The sequence below is a fragment of the Callospermophilus lateralis genome, chromosome 18 (assembly GCF_048772815.1).
Source record: "Callospermophilus lateralis isolate mCalLat2 chromosome 18, mCalLat2.hap1, whole genome shotgun sequence".
Taxonomy (NCBI): domain Eukaryota; kingdom Metazoa; phylum Chordata; class Mammalia; order Rodentia; family Sciuridae; genus Callospermophilus; species Callospermophilus lateralis.
This window is the reverse complement of record NC_135322.1, coordinates 389,895-408,463: the sequence shown is the minus strand read 5'-3', so window position 1 is coordinate 408,463 and position 18,569 is coordinate 389,895. Positions and strand designations below refer to the sequence as shown.

At 43.4% G+C, this 18,569-nt stretch overlaps 1 protein-coding gene across 3 annotated transcripts; it reads right to left on the bottom strand.

Moving 5' to 3' along the window:
* Positions 1 to 822: 822 nt before the first annotated feature.
* Positions 823 to 18,569, bottom strand: Znf329 (zinc finger protein 329). 3 transcript variants are annotated; one of them, XM_076839400.2, is made up of 3 exons: positions 18,232 to 18,569; positions 17,530 to 17,629; positions 823 to 3,331 (listed from the first exon to the last, which is right to left on the bottom strand). In XM_076839400.2, the coding sequence occupies exon 3, from the start codon at positions 3,321 to 3,323 to the stop codon at positions 1,770 to 1,772; it is 1,554 nt and encodes a 517-aa protein (XP_076695515.2). In that variant the 5' UTR covers positions 3,324 to 3,331; positions 17,530 to 17,629; positions 18,232 to 18,569; the 3' UTR covers positions 823 to 1,769. The 3 variants fall into 3 exon arrangements, 2 of the variants coding, with proteins under 2 accessions (XP_076695515.2, XP_076695516.2); XM_076839401.2 differs by lacking the exons at positions 17,530 to 17,629; positions 18,232 to 18,569 and adding an exon at positions 17,923 to 18,002; XR_013089298.2 differs by lacking the exons at positions 823 to 3,331; positions 18,232 to 18,569 and adding an exon at positions 15,764 to 15,902 and having other exon boundaries at positions 17,530 to 17,601.

Here is an 18,569-nt window from a genome sequence, read left to right as displayed (position 1 = left end):
GGGGAGAGTTTACATGCCACACGTTAGAAAGCACGGGCCCACCACAACACATTTGCAAGGACACTCCATCTTGAGATGGTAGCTCAGACTTTAACTGCAACAGACTTAAGGGTCAGGATTTCTTATGCACTTGTTGACCATCACATAGAAAGACCATCTTGGTAGAAACAAAGGGTCACCTATACATATTAACCAGCCAATCTTCATGAAGCTGCAGGACAGGCAGCACTGAAGGCAGGTGGGGACTAGGCCACCCTCATACCAAACTTTGGGGCTATCTGATGGTTCTTCCCCTTAGGGAAGGGTACTATGGAGATGTCTGAAATGCCTGACCAGGTTTCTAATTCATATAACTCACAGCTAAGCTCAGAGCAGCTTTTACCCGGACTCTTCCTTCACAGGGGCCAGAGAAGACAGGGGAAGGCAAAATTCCAAAGGATCCACTCAGGACATTACAACTGTGTCAAGAAGCCAGCCACCTCTACAAGGCCTCAGAAAGGACATGCTAAGGTTGCCTGTTCCAGAATTTTCTTTGCTCTCCTGTTCCCTGAGACCCATGCTCTCCTCCACAACAACAAACCCATTCTATCCATGTCCCAAGGAAGAAAATGATTCTCCTGCCTAAGCTGAGGAATGCAGATTCCAGAGATGCTTATTCCTGGATGCACACCTAATGCTACAGCTTCCATAGCCCTAATCTAGTCCCCACTGGCAAAGAAGGCCCAAGAAACCCCAAATTCACATCCTCTCGGCTTTCCTTTTATCTCATTATCAAATTATTGATGATCTGTAACAGAGAAAAAAGCCCAGACATAATTCCAATTCTCTAACAAAGCCATTTGTTTATTTCTCCAACATCTACTTCTATCTACATCCATATGCACACATATCTTTACGTGGACTGTAAGGACAATAAATCTCTTACACCTTCTTTTTGAAACATCATAATCATTTTCAACATAGCAACAAAACCTTTATAATTATTCAGAGTGGCTGAAAGGAATGAATGGGAAATGGCCTCCAGGAGCAACAATGGTGCGTGTGGGAATGGGTATGCAAACCCGACAGCTCGGGATCTTGTTTCAACACCAATGCAATGGACCATGTTTCCTCAGCAGGCCTCCATCACAGAAGAGCCTGCTGTAGTCTTAAAAGGGATGACCTCCTTGTCTACCAGCACCTCCTGGGTCCAATTCCCCTTCTAAGGAGTCCTTAGCATTCTGGCAGTACTCTGTCATTCACACATCAAAGTCTAACTGCAATCCTGTGGCTGCTGCAGGTGGAGCACTGTGTGGGATGGCTCACCAGCGTGTCTTTGCTGATACAAAAGCTCAGCATGAGCTCCTGCCAAAGTTTCTCTTTCTGATCCCACAGGTTATATCCAGGTGCTCGGGTACATGAAGTGAACATTCATTCTCACAGGATTCTTCCTAGGGATTGCTTGTTGGACTCACACAGGCTCTTCCCAGTGGGAGTACCCTCATGGGAAGTGGGTGGATCTCTCTGGGAACTGTCTTGCTGACATTCCCCCATTTTTTATTCCAGTGTCACACTACCATGTTCTGCACAGGCTCAGCCATTCCTGATGCACTCTTCCCCATTTATCATCATCCAGTATTTTCTCCAGGAGATTCACCACTAACAGATGTAACAGGCTATGGAATGGCTTGTCCATCGAGTCTCTGGTGCCCTGAGGACTCTTCTCTACTTACCGGGGAATGGTGCCATCACACTAAGCTGAGAGAACTGTGGCCCAGCATCCACTATGTTTATACAGGCTGGTCTTTAGGGTGTGCTCTCTGATGTCGGACAAGGGATGCACTTCTTCTGAACACTTTCCCACACTGAGGACACTGGCTGGGACCCTCCCTGTCATGGAGTCTCTGGTGTACCGATAAGTGAGAGTTCTGCTTGAAAGACTTTCCACATTCTACACACTGGTATGGAGTCTCCTTGGTGTGAATTCTCTGGTGCTTGGTCAGACAGGAGCTATCCCTGAAAGCCTTGCCACACTGATTACACTCATAGGGTTTCTCACCAGTATGAGTCCTCTGGTGCCGGATGAGGCCAGCAATGTTCCTGAAAAGTTTCTGACACTGATTACACCCATAGGGCTTCTCTCCAGTATGAATCCTCTGGTGCCTGATGAGGTATGCACTTTCAATGAACGTTTTCCCACACTCTTTACATTCGTAGGGTTTCTCCCCAGAATGGATTTTTTGATGCACAATGAGGTGGGAATTGCGGTTGAAGGATTTCCCACACTCCAAACACTCAAAGGGCTTCTCTCCGGTATGAGTCCTCTCGTGCTGAGTGAGGTATGAGCCATCTCGGAAAGCCTTTCCACATTTGCTACACTCATAGGGCTTCTCACCAGTGTGGATTCTGAGATGTACAGTGAGGTGGGAGATGTCAGTAAAGGGTTTCCCACACTCATTACATCTATATGGCTTTTCCCCTGTATGAGTTCTTTGATGCAAAATCAGGGATGAGTTTCGGTTGAATGTCTTACCACATTCTAGACATTCATAAGGTCTCTCGCCTGTGTGGATCCTTTGGTGCTGTGTCAGAGCTGACCCATCACTAAAAGCTTTCCCACATTTAGAGCATTTATAGGGCTTCTCTCCTGTATGGATCCTCTGATGCACAATCAGGTTGTAGTTCTTGGAGAAGGATTTTCCACACTCATTACAGGCATATGGTTTCTCTCCAGTGTGAGTTCGGTGATGCAAAACAAGGGATGAGTTCCGTCTGAAGCATTTGCCACATTCAGTGCATTTATATGGTTTCTCCATGGGACGACTTTTGCTTCCATGAAGAGACGAGCTCAGAGCAAAGACGTCCCCAATATCCTTCCCTTGGTAAGGTTTCCTGCCCCTTTTCATCAGTTTTTGGTCACCAAGGAGAGTAAAATGGTTGAAAGACTTAACATTTCCTGGGTATTTATGGGGCTTCTCTCTCATGTGACCTCTTCCACACTGAGCGACATCCAGGGAATGGCTATACGTTCTTCCACAATCCAAAATTTCAACATCTGAATCACATACATGGAAACCGTTTGTGGCGGGCACTCTCTGAGGTGGCAAACAGCCTGAACTTGCACTCAAATGCTCCCCAAAACCAAGATATTCACAGAATACTTCCTGAGCCACTGGCTTCTCCTGAGTTAAAGCAGACTGTCTCAAGTGTCTCTCGTGGCTCTCACAGTCCCAACTGCCACTTGGAACGGAGAAGCAGGGGGCCTCCCTTGTGGGACCTTCCATGTCTGTGTCACAGGATAGTAGGTCCTCAGGAACATTCTGGACTAATGCTTCCAGTCTCATGTCCCAAGCTGAAAAGAAAAAGACAGAGTAAAGCACACAAACCTGTATCTGAAAGAGAAATAGAAAACAGTGATGGGCTAGATGTATATGTATTTTTACTTGTTTTCTTTTCAAAATTCACATCTGTGCAAGGGAGAGGTAAAATGAGAAAAAAATCTGACATCAATATTTAAAATTTCCACACAATAAAAGACAACACAAGGCAGGGTGCAGTGGCCCATACCTATAATCCCAGCGGCTGGAGAGGATGAGGCAGAAGGTTCACAAGTTCAAAGCTAGCCTCAGCAACTCAGCAAGGCCTTAAGCAACTCAGCTAGACCCTGTCTCCAAATAAGATACATAAAAGGGCAGGGATGTGGCTCAGTCGTTAAGTGGCCCTGAGCCAAACAAACAAAAAAAAAACCCTCAAACAAAAGACACAAGTGGCAGATGGAGAGAAAATATTATAAAATATAAAAGTGGGGCTGGAGATGTGGCTCAAGCAGTAGCGCACTCGCCTGGCATGCGTGCGGCCCAGGTTCGATCCTCAGCACCACATACAAACAAAGGTGTTGTGTCAGCCGAAAACTAAAAAATAAATATTAAAAATTCTCTCTCTCTCTCTAAAATATATATATAAAAAAGGCTACCAAGAAGTACTTCCTAGAGAGTAAAGGAATATACATGCTCATTCTCTCTGTCAACGATATTTGAGCAATTACAAACTGTAACTTTAAGACCACAATATATGTATATTTCACATAAGCAAAAGAAAAAATGTGACAGTACAAAACTCATGCAGGTCACATGAGAACTCAAAAGGCATATAAAGTGGTCAGTCAGCTGGTCAGGATAATTTGGGAGCAGCTGTTAAAACAAGACATGAAAAGCTGCCACAGTAGTACCTGCTTGTGATCCCAGCTACTGAGAACACTGAGGTAGGAGAAGCACAAGTCCCAGGCCCGCCTGGGCAACTGAAGAGATGTCTCATAAGAAACAAACAACAAAATGGGCAAAACCCCCATCCAGCAATTCCATTTAGGCATCTCAGACTCAACAAGCAAGAATTATAGGCAGGAAGCCGTGAATCAGCCAAGCCTGTGGAGATGGTCAGAGGGCGAGACACAGCACCAGTAAACAGTGGGAACTACTGCCACAGATCACCCCATAGCAATTAGGAACCCAGAGTTAATGAGATAAGGGCAGAGTCAGAAAAGCAAAGACAGAACTGAACTCCAAGGACACTAGCCAAAGGAATGGAGAAGTGCTATTCATCAGGAAAAACCCAGAAGGGAGAGAGGGAGATGGGATTGCAGTGCCAACAATTTAGGGTTAGCCAGAGGGCGGTGGGCGGCAGTGGCTTGTTGCCTCTGACAAGGGAAAATGGAGACAAAGTCCTTGAGTTTTCTCTGATTCCTGTTACAGCTTGTCAAAAATAAAAGAGTAAGCGTGATACAAAACTTCCAAGCCCAGAGGGAGCTTGGTGTGTGTGTCAGGCAGTGCTGGGGTTGAACACAGGGTCTCACACATGCCAGACAAAAGCACTCTACCACGGAGCTCCATCCCCAGACTAGGTAGTGGATTTCACCTGCAGAAGGCTCTGTCCCCAGAAGACACATGGCAGTCTTGGGAAATGCTTCTGACTTCAAGACTAGGGCTTCTAGCATCTAGGGGCAGAGGCCAGGGGCGCTGATGAATGTCCTGTGATGCACAGGATGGTCCTCACAACAGGGAATGGCCCAACCCCAAATGTCAATAGCACTGAAGTACAAAAACCCTTGTGGAAGGAAGAATAATAAGAAAGCCAGATCAATTCAGGAGCAGCTGATACAGGGTTCAAACAGCACAATTAAAACAGGCTAAATAAAAGGTAAGAAGTATGATATCGCCAATAACAGTAAATGCGAACAGCTTTAATGGGACAGAACAACTCTCTTGAACAGTTTATAACAGAAACACCAAAGCAGAAAGACACAGAAGACAAAAGCATCAGGGTGGAACAGGCAAAGCCAACCAAGGAAGGGCCCTGTATCCCTTGACAAGCAAACAAACATCCAGCAAGGATCACAGGGCAATGGAACACCTAGAAAATGCAGCAAAATACAGAGCAAAAGTCTTACCCAGAATGCAGGGAGATAACCTAAATCCAACCACAGTGAGATGCTCTCAGAAATGGAAATTCAAAAAAACGGAATGGGGATAAGCAGGAGAGAATGTACACAGCCAGCCTGATCACACTGGGATGAAGGAGCACGCACTCATCAGAGCCAGATGCCTTCTAGGCACACGTGGAACATTTGCTGACCGTGGTCATAAACCAAGAAAGTCAAAAAAGCATGGGTCCCTTCCTCAACACCTTACAGTAAGGACTATGAAAAGTTGTTAAAGATATGAAATTCAAGTCTTTTGTGTTACTTGTGCTTTTACTGATTACAATTAACCTATTAAAATTGCTTGACTTAAAAAAAAGGAGAAAATGAAGGTTACTGAGCTCACTGTTCAACATTAAGATTTGCAAGAAATGTCACACTGCACTCCATGAATACGTTCAATGGCTATGTGTCAGAAGTAAAAAAGATATTTTAAAGAAAAATATTTCTCAAGATATACCAAGGAGTAAAAACAAAAATAGGTTAAACAAATGCACATTACTTATTTTTGCCTGTGGTAGTAGGGACTCAAGGGGATTAGGACTTGACGTGTAATGTTTTATTTCTCATACTTAAAAATGACAAAGTGGTCGAGGCAGGAGAATCAAAAGTTTGAGGCCAACTTAGTGAGACCCCATCTCAAAATAGAAACACTATTACCATAGCAAGACACTATCTCAAAAATATAAATAAAAATGGCAAATCAAATGACATAAAATATTAATTATTAAATTTGAGAGGGCTGGGGTTGTGGCTCAGTGGCAGAGTGCTCATTTCGCACATGAGAGACTCTGGGTTCGATCCTCAGCACCACATAAAAATAAACAAAATAAAGATATTGTGCCCATGTCTAACAAATAAATAAATAAATAAATTTGAGAAACAGTGGGGGAAAGACTTTGGCAAGAAGTGACCATAAGGAAAGTGCAAGAAGTGATACATATATAATATTTGTTGTGAAATGCAGATTTCATCAAGGAACAGTGGAAAATCCCTAAACAGCACAGCTGGATTGCTCTCAGGAATGCAAGAACATGAAGCATGAGAATACCTGCCAATGCAACTGCTCATATCACCACCTGAAGTGGAAGGCAGCTCCCTACACCTTAGTACTTCCAAAAAGCAATTCAAGGAGATCTCCCCAACTCAGAGTCAAGATGTTCCAATTAAATAGCAGACCTCTTTAACTCAAATTCAAAGTGCATTTAATGAAAGCTTGAACTACAAACATTTTTGTTTGTTTTTTGCAGGGGCAGTACCAGGGATTAAACCCAGGAACCCTTTACCACTGATCCACACCTCTTGAACTATTTATTTATTTATTTATTTATTTATATAAATATATATATATATATATATATATATAAATATATATATATATATATATATATATATATATATATATATATATATATTAGTTGTAGGTGGACACACAATGTTTTTATTTATTTTTATGTGGTGCTGAGGATCAAACCCAGTGCCTCACACATGCTAGGTGAGTGCTCTACCACTGAGCCACAACCCCAGCCCTTACTTTTTAAATTTTTATTTTGAGACAGCGTTTTACTAAACGGCTGAGGGCCTCACTAAATTGTTGATGTGGGCCTTGAACTTGTGATCCCCCTGCCTTAGTCTCTCAAATCGCTGGGATTTCAGGTGTGTGCCACCACACCCTGCCCAAAAACTAAGTAGGAACACCAAACTGAGGTGAGCAATACCCTAATCCACGTGGAAGCCAAACCAAGCTCAGGCACCGACTCTGTCCACAGCTTTAAGCCATGCCATGGAGGGGCCGGCTGCTCAGGGGTCCCTGCTCACAGCTGCTGCTCCCACCCAGTGTGCCTCCTGAGGCTGCCACGACTGCCTTCCTGAGGCACAGGGCCTGTGCAGCCTCTGGTCATCCTGTGAAAATAAGGCTCCAGAGCACACCCCTCACCTTGAGGGCAGGTTCACAAGTACAGTCTAAAAAAGGAGATAAGCAGAATGCACAGGACGATATGACCTCTCGAAGGGAATTTTCAGATAAAAGATTCTGGAGGTAAAAATGCAGTTCACTGGTTCAGGGAAGTAGCTCAGTGGCAGAGCACTTGCCAGCATGTGTGGAGCTCAGGGTTTGATCCCTACACCACAATAACACCACCCCTTGACCATTCTGTGGACCAGCAACCTGAGCACTCAGGTACCATAGTACTAGGTTCTTGTCCACGTCCAATGTAGGTGTTGGAAATAGGGTTCCCCTTGGTGGAATAGGCTGGATGAGAAATAAAAGCTAGAAAAAATAGAATGGTGGAAAAAAAACAGAGGACACAGAGAGTAGTTTCAAAAGCAGGGGCAGGATGAGTAAGCCAATCAGATGGATCAAGCTTCTAGACTCTGGCCAAAATGGAGCCCGTGCCTGCTTTATTTATATTGGGAAACATCAAAGGCCTTCCACAGAATGTTCTTCACCAAAAAAGGTTAAAGGTGCTCAATTCCCAATAGGTTACGTCCATCTCCGGAGCTACTACGAGGGATCTTCCTCACAGAACAGAGATAAAGGTCATGTGCACTGGGCAGTCTATTGCCGCAGGAGAGCCATGGATGCTTCGCAATGTCAACCCTAAATCTCCCTGGCTACTATATCGAGAGAAGATCCTCGTGTAATTCACGGATGGCTTCCTGGACTGTGTTCTAAGACACCAGGGGAAGCTCCTTCATGCAGAAGGAAGCTTACAACAGATCCAGATACTGCCCTCAACTTAGACTCCTTCCTCACAATGGATTCTCACTCCTTGATGATAAGTAGCCATTTCAGCTACATCTTTTGCCTGGACTTGAATGTCACCCTTTCCAAAAGTCATACTGAAATCCCATCTTCAACGTTATGGAATTAGAAGGTAGAGCTTTGGGGGAGGCAAATGGATCACGAGGGTGCAGCTCTCAGGAATGAGACTGACAGCCAGCACAACAGCACATGCCTGTATCCACCAGCGCAGTAGGCTGAAGCAGGAAGATTCCACATTTAAGGCCAGCTTCAGCAATTCAGCAATGCCCTAAGCATCCTAGCAAGACCCTATCTCAAATAATAAAAAGGCTAGGCATCTATCTCAGTGGTTAAATGCCCCTAGTACCAAAAAAAAAAAAAAAAGGATTGACATCCTTATTAAAAAATCCCCAAGGACACAAAATGGCAACCACCACTGGCTCAGGGGTAAAGTTCCTTGAAATTTCCAACTGTTGGAAGAAACAGAATACCAGAAACAAGTAGGAGATGGCCCAGTTAGCTGAGGTCTAGAAGATGATGAAGACATGACACAAGATGGACAGGGATGCCAGGCGTAGAGGTGCACACTTGTAATCCCAAGCAGCTAGGGAGGCTGAGGCAGGAGGATTGCAAGTTCAAAGCCAGCCTCAGCAAATTAGCAAGGCCCTAAGCAACTCAACAAGACCCTGCCCTAAATAAAATATATCTTAAAAGGGCTGGGGATGTGGCTCAGTGGTTGAGTGTCTTGGGTTCGTGGAAGGAAGGAAGGAAGGAAGGAAGGAAGGAAGGGAGGGAGGGAGGGAGGGAGGAAGGGAGGAAGGAAGGAAGGAAGGAAGGAAGGAAGGAAGGAAGGACAGACAGGGATAATTGGGCCTCCAAGAACTGTTCATGAAAACTAAAGCCTTAAAATAGAATTGTAGGCCTAAATACTCAAAATCAATCCCTTCTGTAAGATTTCTAATTATTGGGTGTGTGAGAGACTCCCCACTAAAATTAAGTTTCCATCTCGCGAGAACATCACGGAATCCCTTACCCCTCTCTCTCCTCTCCAAAGAGCACCAAGCCAAAGGACGCCAAATTCAAAAGTTTTCTCGACCCATCCCCACAGGACACGGTATCTGCACGCTGTTCCCGAGTCGCCCTGCCAATCAGCACCGGCCACATCGCCTAGGCAAACCTTCTTAAGCCAAAGCTTGCAAGCTCACACTCTCTGCCCTCTTCCTCTTCTTTCTCTCCTCTGTCTCTTTCTCTTTCACTCTGCTCTCTTCCTTTGCTCTCTTTCTCTCTGCCCTCCTCCTCTCCTCTCTCTGCTCTCTCTCTGCCTCTCCTTTTCTTTCCCTTTGGGCAGCCCCCCAATAAATTTCTTGGCTGAATCTCCATCTCGGGTGAGTCACTCACCTTTCAGTAATAAAAGTAAATTTGAATGGAGTTAAAGGTTTTAATTGAGTGATGGACCCAACAACTGGCTAGCAAAATGACAGAATTTATATATCATCAAAGTTATTCTGTAAGAGTTGCAGGACTTAATGATGCCTAAAGAAAATAATAAAGTCCCTGAACCACCAAAAGGATAGTGTTACAGCCATTTGTGAAGGAAAAAAAAAAAAAAAAAAACTACAGGCAGTCTTCGTTTTCCACAAAAGTAAATTTTCTAGATATGTCTTGTAGATCTCAAGGTCTGGAAAGTAAGCTCACAAAGGCAATTTATCTTAAGGTACTATAAGTAAAACAATTTTTTTGTCCATTTGAAATATATAAAGTGTGTCATAGAAAAAAGCAGCAGTCCCAGAGAGCTCCATTACCCACCTTCTACCACATGAGGATAAGCCAGGACCCAGAAAGCAGGCCCTCACCCAGCACCAAGGCTCTGTTGCCTTGCTCTTGGACCTCCTAGTCCCCAGATCTCTAAGAAACAAAACTTTGTTGTTCATAAGACACACAGTTTATGGCATTTTCCTACAGCAGTCTAAACCACTAAGCCATTCTCAGATGACAAGGACCTGAGTTCCACAGTGAAGTAACAAATTATCACAAGTATATAGAAGACATTAGGACAAATTAAGGATAATGGCATTACATTAAGGCAATTCATGCAAGAATCTTACTGAACTTCATAAATTAAGATTGTCTTAAAAATATCTTACATCGTTGCCCTCCCACATATTTATTTTTTTTAATTTTTTTATAGTTGTAAGTGGACACAATACCTTTGTTTTATTTATGTAATTATTTATGTGGTGCTGAGCTCGAACCCAGTGCCTCATATGTGCTAGGCAAGTGCTCTCCCACTGAGTACTCCCCAGCCCCCTCCCATACATTTATATACTTTTGGCAGTACAATGGCAAAAATAATGTTGTTAAAAACTCATCACAATGTTGTTCACATATTTGGGGGCTCTCTATTTCCTACTCCTCCTCTGACGCTGTACATACTTGTCTGGAGACCCTAGTATTCCTGATTCTTTCCCTAACCAACCTGTCCTCTTATCCATTACCACTGGAGAAGTTTAATCCAAATCTTTGTATATACAGGATGCTGGGCTGTGGTGTGGTTCAATGGTAAAGTGCTTGCCTAGCACACACTAAGCCCTGGGTTCCACCCCCTCCCCCCGCCAAAAAAAAAAGCACATGAGCACTGTCTCATCCCTGTGGGACTTCAAAGCTGGAGAACTGTGCTGCTTAGGTAAGACACAGGGAGACCGACCTGCCCTGTGGGTAAGGCATCCTGGGATGCCTTGAGTCCTATGTGCTGAGAGCTGTTTCCACAGAGGTACCATCCTCATCTACCTAAAAAGTTAACAAATTGCACTATTTGGGTACTACATAACTCCATTCACAAGCCTTACTGAGTTACTTTTTTAATGACTTTGTAATACACCTAGGGAGGTTTAAGTTTTGTTCCCCAGCAGCACCTGCTCCTTCATCTAATCCAACTTTACAGAAGATTAACACATATTCTCTAGCACCTGACTGGGTTTGATCCTCAGCACCACCTAAAAATAAATAAAATAGAGGTATTATGTCCATCTACAACTAAAACAAAGTTTTTAAATGGACAAAAGATCTGAATAGGTAGTTCTCGAAAGAAGATATACAATTGGCCAATAAACCAAATATACCCAACATTACTGACCAAGAGAAAAGTACAAACCAAAACAGAACATGATCACATTTCATACTCACTAGGATGACCAGAATCAGCTCCTAAGGTAGCTATTCCAAAAAAAACCAAATGGTCCATTTCTTAAAAACTGAATATGAATGTTCACAGCATTATTTGTAATATGAAAAATGTAGAAACAATTTAACATCCATTAATTGGCAAAAGGAGAAACAAAATGTGATATAATGAAATACTCTTGTTTTTAAAACTCATCTGCATTTATTACTCTTTAAAGCAGAATGTTGACTGGGTACTACATATTTCCATTCACAAGTCTCACTGGGTTACTTTTTGAATGACTTTGTAAAACACCTAAGGAGGTTTAAGTTTTGTTCCTCTAAATACTTTTCTTTAGAAAAAACAAGTCCTGGAGAGTTCCTCCCAGCCAGCTGTTTCAGGTTAACCTACTTGGTTCTAGAAGACTAGTACATGCACAATGGGTAACTACAAGGGTGGAAGTTTACAAAGTGGAACCTAACAAGATGAAACTCAAGCCATTTTAACAAATTTTTTCTTTTAAACATTGAAGTCTATCTTGGAACACTTCAGAAACAAAAGATTTGATCTGGTCTACTTTTCATCAATAATAATGAACAAAGTAGAGTCACATGTTACAATATAGATGTATCTTGAAAATATTTTGCTAAATAATAGAAGCCAGACATATAGTCAAATGCAGCGGCATAGGCCTGTAATCCCAGCAACTGTTGAGGCAGGAGGATTGCAAGTCTGAGGCTGGCCTCAGCAATTTATCAAGAAACTTTTTCAAACCAAAAAATAAAAATAACAAAAGGCTGGAGAAGTTGCATAGTGGTAGAGCACCCCTGGGTCCAATCCCCAGCATCACCAAAAAAAAAAAAGAGCCAGACACTAAGAATCAAAAATTATGGGTTTTATACAAAATGCCCAGAACAGACACCTGCATAGACAGAAAGGTTAGTGACTGCCAAGGGGTAAGAGGGGTGGGGAGATGAGCAGTGACTGCCAGCAGGTATTGGTTTTCTTTTGCAAGGGACAGGGATGATGAAAATATTCCAAAATTAACTGTGGGAAGATACGTATAAGCCAGTGAATATAATAAAAATCATTGAATTGTATGCCTTAAAAGGGTGAACTGTATGGGATGTGAATTTTATCTAAATAAAGCTGCTCAAAAAAAAAGTGTGTTGAGTCTATTAGGGTAAGAACCCCACCCGGCACATTTCTGACACTTTGGAACTTCGAAAGAGAAATAATGGTTTCGCAGTGATGTGGTGGGCTTGTATAGAACACCATTCTAGGCACTCAGCTCTAAAGGGTCTCATTCCTGGTCCCAGGCCCTGCAGGAGCACCACTCACACTCAATGCTGGGTACTTGACGTTGACAGACCTCAGCAGACCTGCCCATCCACCTGGCTCCCACCATCTCTGTGGACCACCCATAATGCCTACCTTATTTGTTCAAAGAATCCATGCCTTAACAAAATCATTTGCCACTCACTCTAATCCTGACCTAATAAAGTAACCCATCTGATTACTGCGTGATTGCTGACTTGCAGCCCTCTCCCCACATCTAGGAAAGCTAATAAGAAAGCCTCCATGCCTCCTATTTGCTGCCAGCACCAAGATCAAACATGCAAGCCCCAACAAATGCAAGGCCATTATCACCCCAGCCCCACTTTTTCTCCAAAATAAAAGCCCAGCTTGCTCCGTTAACCTATTTCAGCAATAGCTTGGGAAGCTGCCCTTGCATTTTGAGTAGAACATTTACCCCTCTTGGTCAGTGTGTGTGTGTGTGTGTGTGTGTGTGTGTGTGTCCCATCTTTTCTCTCCACAGTGGCCCCAACACCTAGTTTTTCTTTTGATTTCACATTAAAACAAATGGATAATTTTGTTTTATGTTTTTACACAAAAAGAAATGTTTTTCACGCTCCTTCCCTGTTGCAGAGAAAAGATCTGACCATTTCTTTAATAATAAGATTCCCACACACTAGTAAGTTTCTAAACTCATTTAATCAAAAAGTACATTTAGTCATAGATATTGCCTCATATCTTCTAAGTAAAACTGCTCTGAAATAGCCAAACTGAGTACAAGGCAGCATGTTCTGGATGTGAGCAGGTTCTGGGTCAAAAGCCAGCTCTGCTAACTCAAGTCTTCTCTCAAGCCCCAGTTTCCTCAGGTAAAAAATGAGAACACTAATGCTACCCAATTCATCATCACTGTAAGAATTAAATGATATAATACATATAACAATAATGTAATAATAATGTAACAATATGCACATGGCATCCATATACATATCTGGCAGAGTATAAATGCATAATAAATAATAGAAATTATTATTTTAGAGTTTAGCAGTCCAGGGTTGGGTCCTAGCTCAGTGGTAGAGTGCTTGCCTAGCATGTGTGAGGCACTGGGTTCAATTCTCAGCACCTCATATAAATAAAGGTCCATTGACAACTAGAAAATATTTTTTTAAAAAAAGAATTTAGCAGTCTACATCAATCCACAAAGCACATTATTCCTGTTAAGAATAATTTAAATTCTCACTACGATAATAAAGTAATAATAAGTTATCATTTTTTTCTTCTCAGTTAAATATAATCCTTTTTTTCTTTGGTAAAACAGGTAGGTTGTTTTGTTTTGTTGGTACTGGGTATTAAAGACAGGAGTGCTCCATCACAGAGCTATAGTCCCAGCCCTTCTTTTTACTTTGAGGCAAGGTCTTGCTAAATTGCCAGAATGACCTGGAACTTGCAATCCTCCTGCCTCAGCCTCCTGAGTTGCTGGGAGTACAAGCATGCACACTAGATCAGGCTCAGGGATAATCACTTTTTTAAATGCCTGAGCTCAACAGGAGAAATAACGCCTGAAATCATAAGCACTGCCCAGCAGGGATCGCTGTCTGTGTGTTTCTAGATGAATCTAGGTACCCAGTAAATGATCATTTGCTGAATAACCACTGACACCCCAAATCAAAATCTTCCTGAAAAAATAACCAACAAAAAATGTCTTAAAAATTAAAGTCCCATAAAAAATAGAAAACAAAAACTAACAAAAATCCTACACCACTAAAAAAATACTGAAGACTTGAAAGGACACTTGAGCTAGTGGGGAGCTAGAGATGGTGCAAAGGATGAAGGGGCCCAGGGCTGAAACCAGGAGGACTCTCACCAGACCACCTGGAAAAGCAATGCCTTCCTAATGCAGATTTCTGGAGGAATCTCACTATAGCAGGACAGACCATTTCTATAATTCACACAAATGAGAACAGCACCTGAAAAAGCCAAGACAATCCCTTCAAAAGAAAAGAGGAGGAGCTGGAATGTACTCCCAAAGTTGAGGCTCTTCACTAGGTTGCAGTAACTAAGCAGTCAGTGAAAGGAAGGGAAGGACCAACAGCCGCAAATACACTCTGGTGCTTAATTTGGAAGATGGTAAAAGTGGCCTAAACCTCCAAATGGGGAGGCTGAGGCAGAAGGATTGCAAGTTCAAAGTCAGTCTCAGCAAATTAGCAAGGCCCTAAGCAATTTAGCAAGACTATGTCTCAAAAAATAAAAACGGGTGAGGATGTGACTCCTTGGTTAAGGACCAGTATCAAAAAAAAAAAAAAAAAAGCCTCATAACCTCATACCTCAGTTAAGACACTTGTATTTCTCTCACTGCCTTTTCAGATGAGAAAAAAATTACAAAATCTAAATTGTACATACTGTCACACACATAAAATCCAGATGGATCAAAGAACTATTTGTTAAAAAAAAAATGCACACACACACAAAGAAACTTGAGTATGATTAAAATAAAATATATAGTAAAGAATATTCTTGAGTTATCAGGATGAAGAGTCTTTTTAAAATTTTTTTTTACTTGTAGTTGGACATGATACCTTTATTTTATTTATTCATTTTTTTTAACATGGTGCTAAGGATCGAATCCAGCACCTCGCACGTGCTAGACAAGCACTCTACTGCTAAGCCACAGCCCCAGCCCCAGGATGAAGAGTCTTAATACACAAAAAACACTAAACATATAAAAAAGATTTGAAACATATGACTATATATGAATGAATAACATGAGCTGGGGCTGTAGCTCAGTGGCAGAGCGCTGACCACTATGTGTGAGGCAATGGGTTTGATCCTTAGCACAGCATAAGAAACTAAACAAATAAAGGCATGCTGTCCGTCTACAACTATAATAAAAATAAATAAATAAAAAGAATAAATAACATACCATAAATTAAAAAATAACAATTATTGAGGATGGGGTTGTGGCTTAGTGGCAGAGTGCATGCCTAGCATGTGTGAGGCATTGTTTGCTTCTCAGAACCTCATATAAATAAATGAATAAAATAAAGACCCATCAGAAACTAAAAACACATATTTAAAAAAATTTTTTTTTAAATTACTAAAAGTGTTACCCCAAGGATGATTTAATAAGTACAATAGGGAAAAGGTGGAGAGCCCTGGAAGACAGGTCTTTAACCACATGACAAAGTTTGACCACAACCAGCTTCATGTTCTTCCTCATGTGGCGCACCAAAAAGGGTATGACTTCAGTTAATTTCCTGTGAAAGATGGAGAACCTGAATTTAATCATGAGAATATCAATTGAACACTAAGAGGACAAACTACAAAATAACCAGTTGGCTCTTAAAAAAACAAAGTTAATGTCTTGAAAGAAAAAGCAACAACAATAAGATCACAGATTGAAGGAAACTAAAAAGACATGAAAACTAAATTTAACATTGTTCCTGGACTGGATTCTAATTCAAACCAAATACAAAAACAACTTAGCTACATGCAGATTTTACATTACACAAAAATTGCTTACCAATAATACAGAACTTGGATGTCACAACAACACTTTAGTTTTGTTCAAGAATGTTCTTGTGCTTAGGAAGTGCAGGTGAAAATATTTCAGGGTGAAGTGTCATGATGTCCACAATACACTTTCAGTGATAAAGCCAACATAAGTAAGTGTATGTGGGGCTGGGGTTATGGCTCAGCGGTAGAGCACTCGCCTCACACGTGCAAGGCCCTGGGTTCAATCCTCAGCACCACATAAAAATAAATAAATAAAATAAAAAATTATAAAAATAAAAAAGTAAGTGTATATAAATTTTCACCTGTATCACACCAGCCTGTGCAACTCTGTATACATGTAAAATACAAAAAGAGAACGTGTGTGCATGTGTTTTAGAAAGGTAAAAAAGTAAAGCTTATGTGGTAAACTGTTAATAACCTGAGAACCTGGATGACTTTACAAGTGTTCACTAAACTGTTCCTGCAGCTTTTTTGCAGGTGTAAAACTTTCAAAATAAAAGACTGGGTGGAAGGGCGGGGGAATGGAGTGGAGGGGGCAGGAAAGCTAGGTATAGAAAGAAAACAAGCAATAGAAAAAGAGTAAAATTCACAGAGCACAGTGGGGCACACTTGTAATCCCTGCAGCTCAGGAGGCAGAGGCAGGAGGATTGCAAGTTCCAAGCCAGCCTCAGTAACTAAGCAAAACCCTGTCTCAAAATAAAAACCAAGTCGGGTACAGTGGTGCACGCCTGTAATCCGAGCCACTGTGGAGGCTGAGGCAAAGGATCGCAAGTTCAAAGCCAACCTCAGCAACAGCAAGGCGTTAAGGAACTCACTGAGACCCTGTCTCTAAATAAAATTCAAAAAAATAGGGCTGGTATGTGGCTCAGTGGTCGAGCGCCGCTGGGTTTAATCCCAGGTACCTCCCCCCACCAAAAAAAAAGTACTAAAAAGGGCTGGGGATAGGGTTCAGTGGTTAAGTGCCCTTGGGTTCAATCCTACCAAAAAAAAAAAAAAAAAAGAAAGAAAGAGAGAGAGAGAGAGAGAAAAAAGAATAATTTACCTTTTATAGGGGAGGGAAGAACAAAGCATGGTACTTAAAACATTTTTAGGGCTGGGGTCCTGCTCAGTGGAGCATTCCTAACATGTACAAGGCCCTGGGTTCAATTCTCTATACTGAAAAAAAAATTTTTCAAGCCTAGTTCCTACCAACCACATTTTTTAAATTGGCAAAGAATACGGGATCTTTCCATGGTGGTAATTTTGTCAAAATCCGTCCGCCTATGCAACGAAGATCTAGGCATTTCGCTGGAAGTCAATTTTTCCTCACAGAACTCTAACTCACGCTAGGCAGAGGAAGGTGCCCGACAGGCGCCGTCCACAACTTACTGTGAAGGGCAGCCCACAAGACGGATTACGCGTGGCTGAAAGGACGGACCCCAGGAGGGCACGGCGGCGTCTCCGAGTCCAGCGCAGTCTTTCTGCGTTTCTATAGAAACGGAAGTCAGCAGAGGCGGCGGAGGCAGCGGCGAAGCCCGCGGGACGGACAGGAACAGGACTCCGGGGGGCCGCGCCCAGGGTTGCCTCGCGCCAGGAGGCCGCGGCGAGACGCCACCGCGGGAGCACCGGCCGGAGCCCAGGGAAAGCCGGGCCCGCCGCGCCCCGACCCGCTGAAAGCCGCCTACCCGCACGCCGCGACCCAGACACCCGGCGGCTCCCCTCCCACGCCGCCCTCTGGGGAAACTCAGGCACCGAGGGGTTGAGGGGCGCGGTGGGACTCACCGCAGGCGGCCGGCGGCAGCCATGTTCGCGGAGACTGCGCAGGCGCCCCTCGGCACCCGGATGTTCGCGGCCCGAGAGGTCCCGGCTGGACCGGCCAGGCACCGAGGAGGAAGAGCGCGGGAGCTCACGACCTTCCGCCCCGCGCCGCCCGCGACGTCAGCGCCGTGCGTGGGGACGCCACCCCCCGGGACGCCACCCCCCCCCCCCGACTCAGCCCCTCCTCGACCTCCGGTTCACCCGGACCTCTCGTGTTTCCTCCAGGCCTTCTTTTTTTTTTTAGAAAACTCTGTAGAAGTCAGCTAAGCGCACCTCAGCCTTTGTCGCCATGTCACTCGCGCAGAACTTGAGAGAAACCACCGTCTTTCAGTGCGGTCGAGTCAGGGCTGTGGAAGGCTGGTCCGAGTCTGGGCCACGAGCCTGCGACCAGGAGCCAGCAGTCCGTGTGCTTTGAGAGGGAGAATGTCCGTTCTGGGTAGTAAAAATGATCCCAGTAACAAAGAAATGGCGATGAGGCGGCCTCCGCGGCCCCCAGAGGCTGCAGGAGGCACCTGCGGGGAGACAGCAGGTCCCCCGGGCCGGAGTGTCGGTCCGTGTCAGCGCTTCAGAGCGGTTGGGCAGGATCCAGGGTCGGGATAACCTGCCCCGCA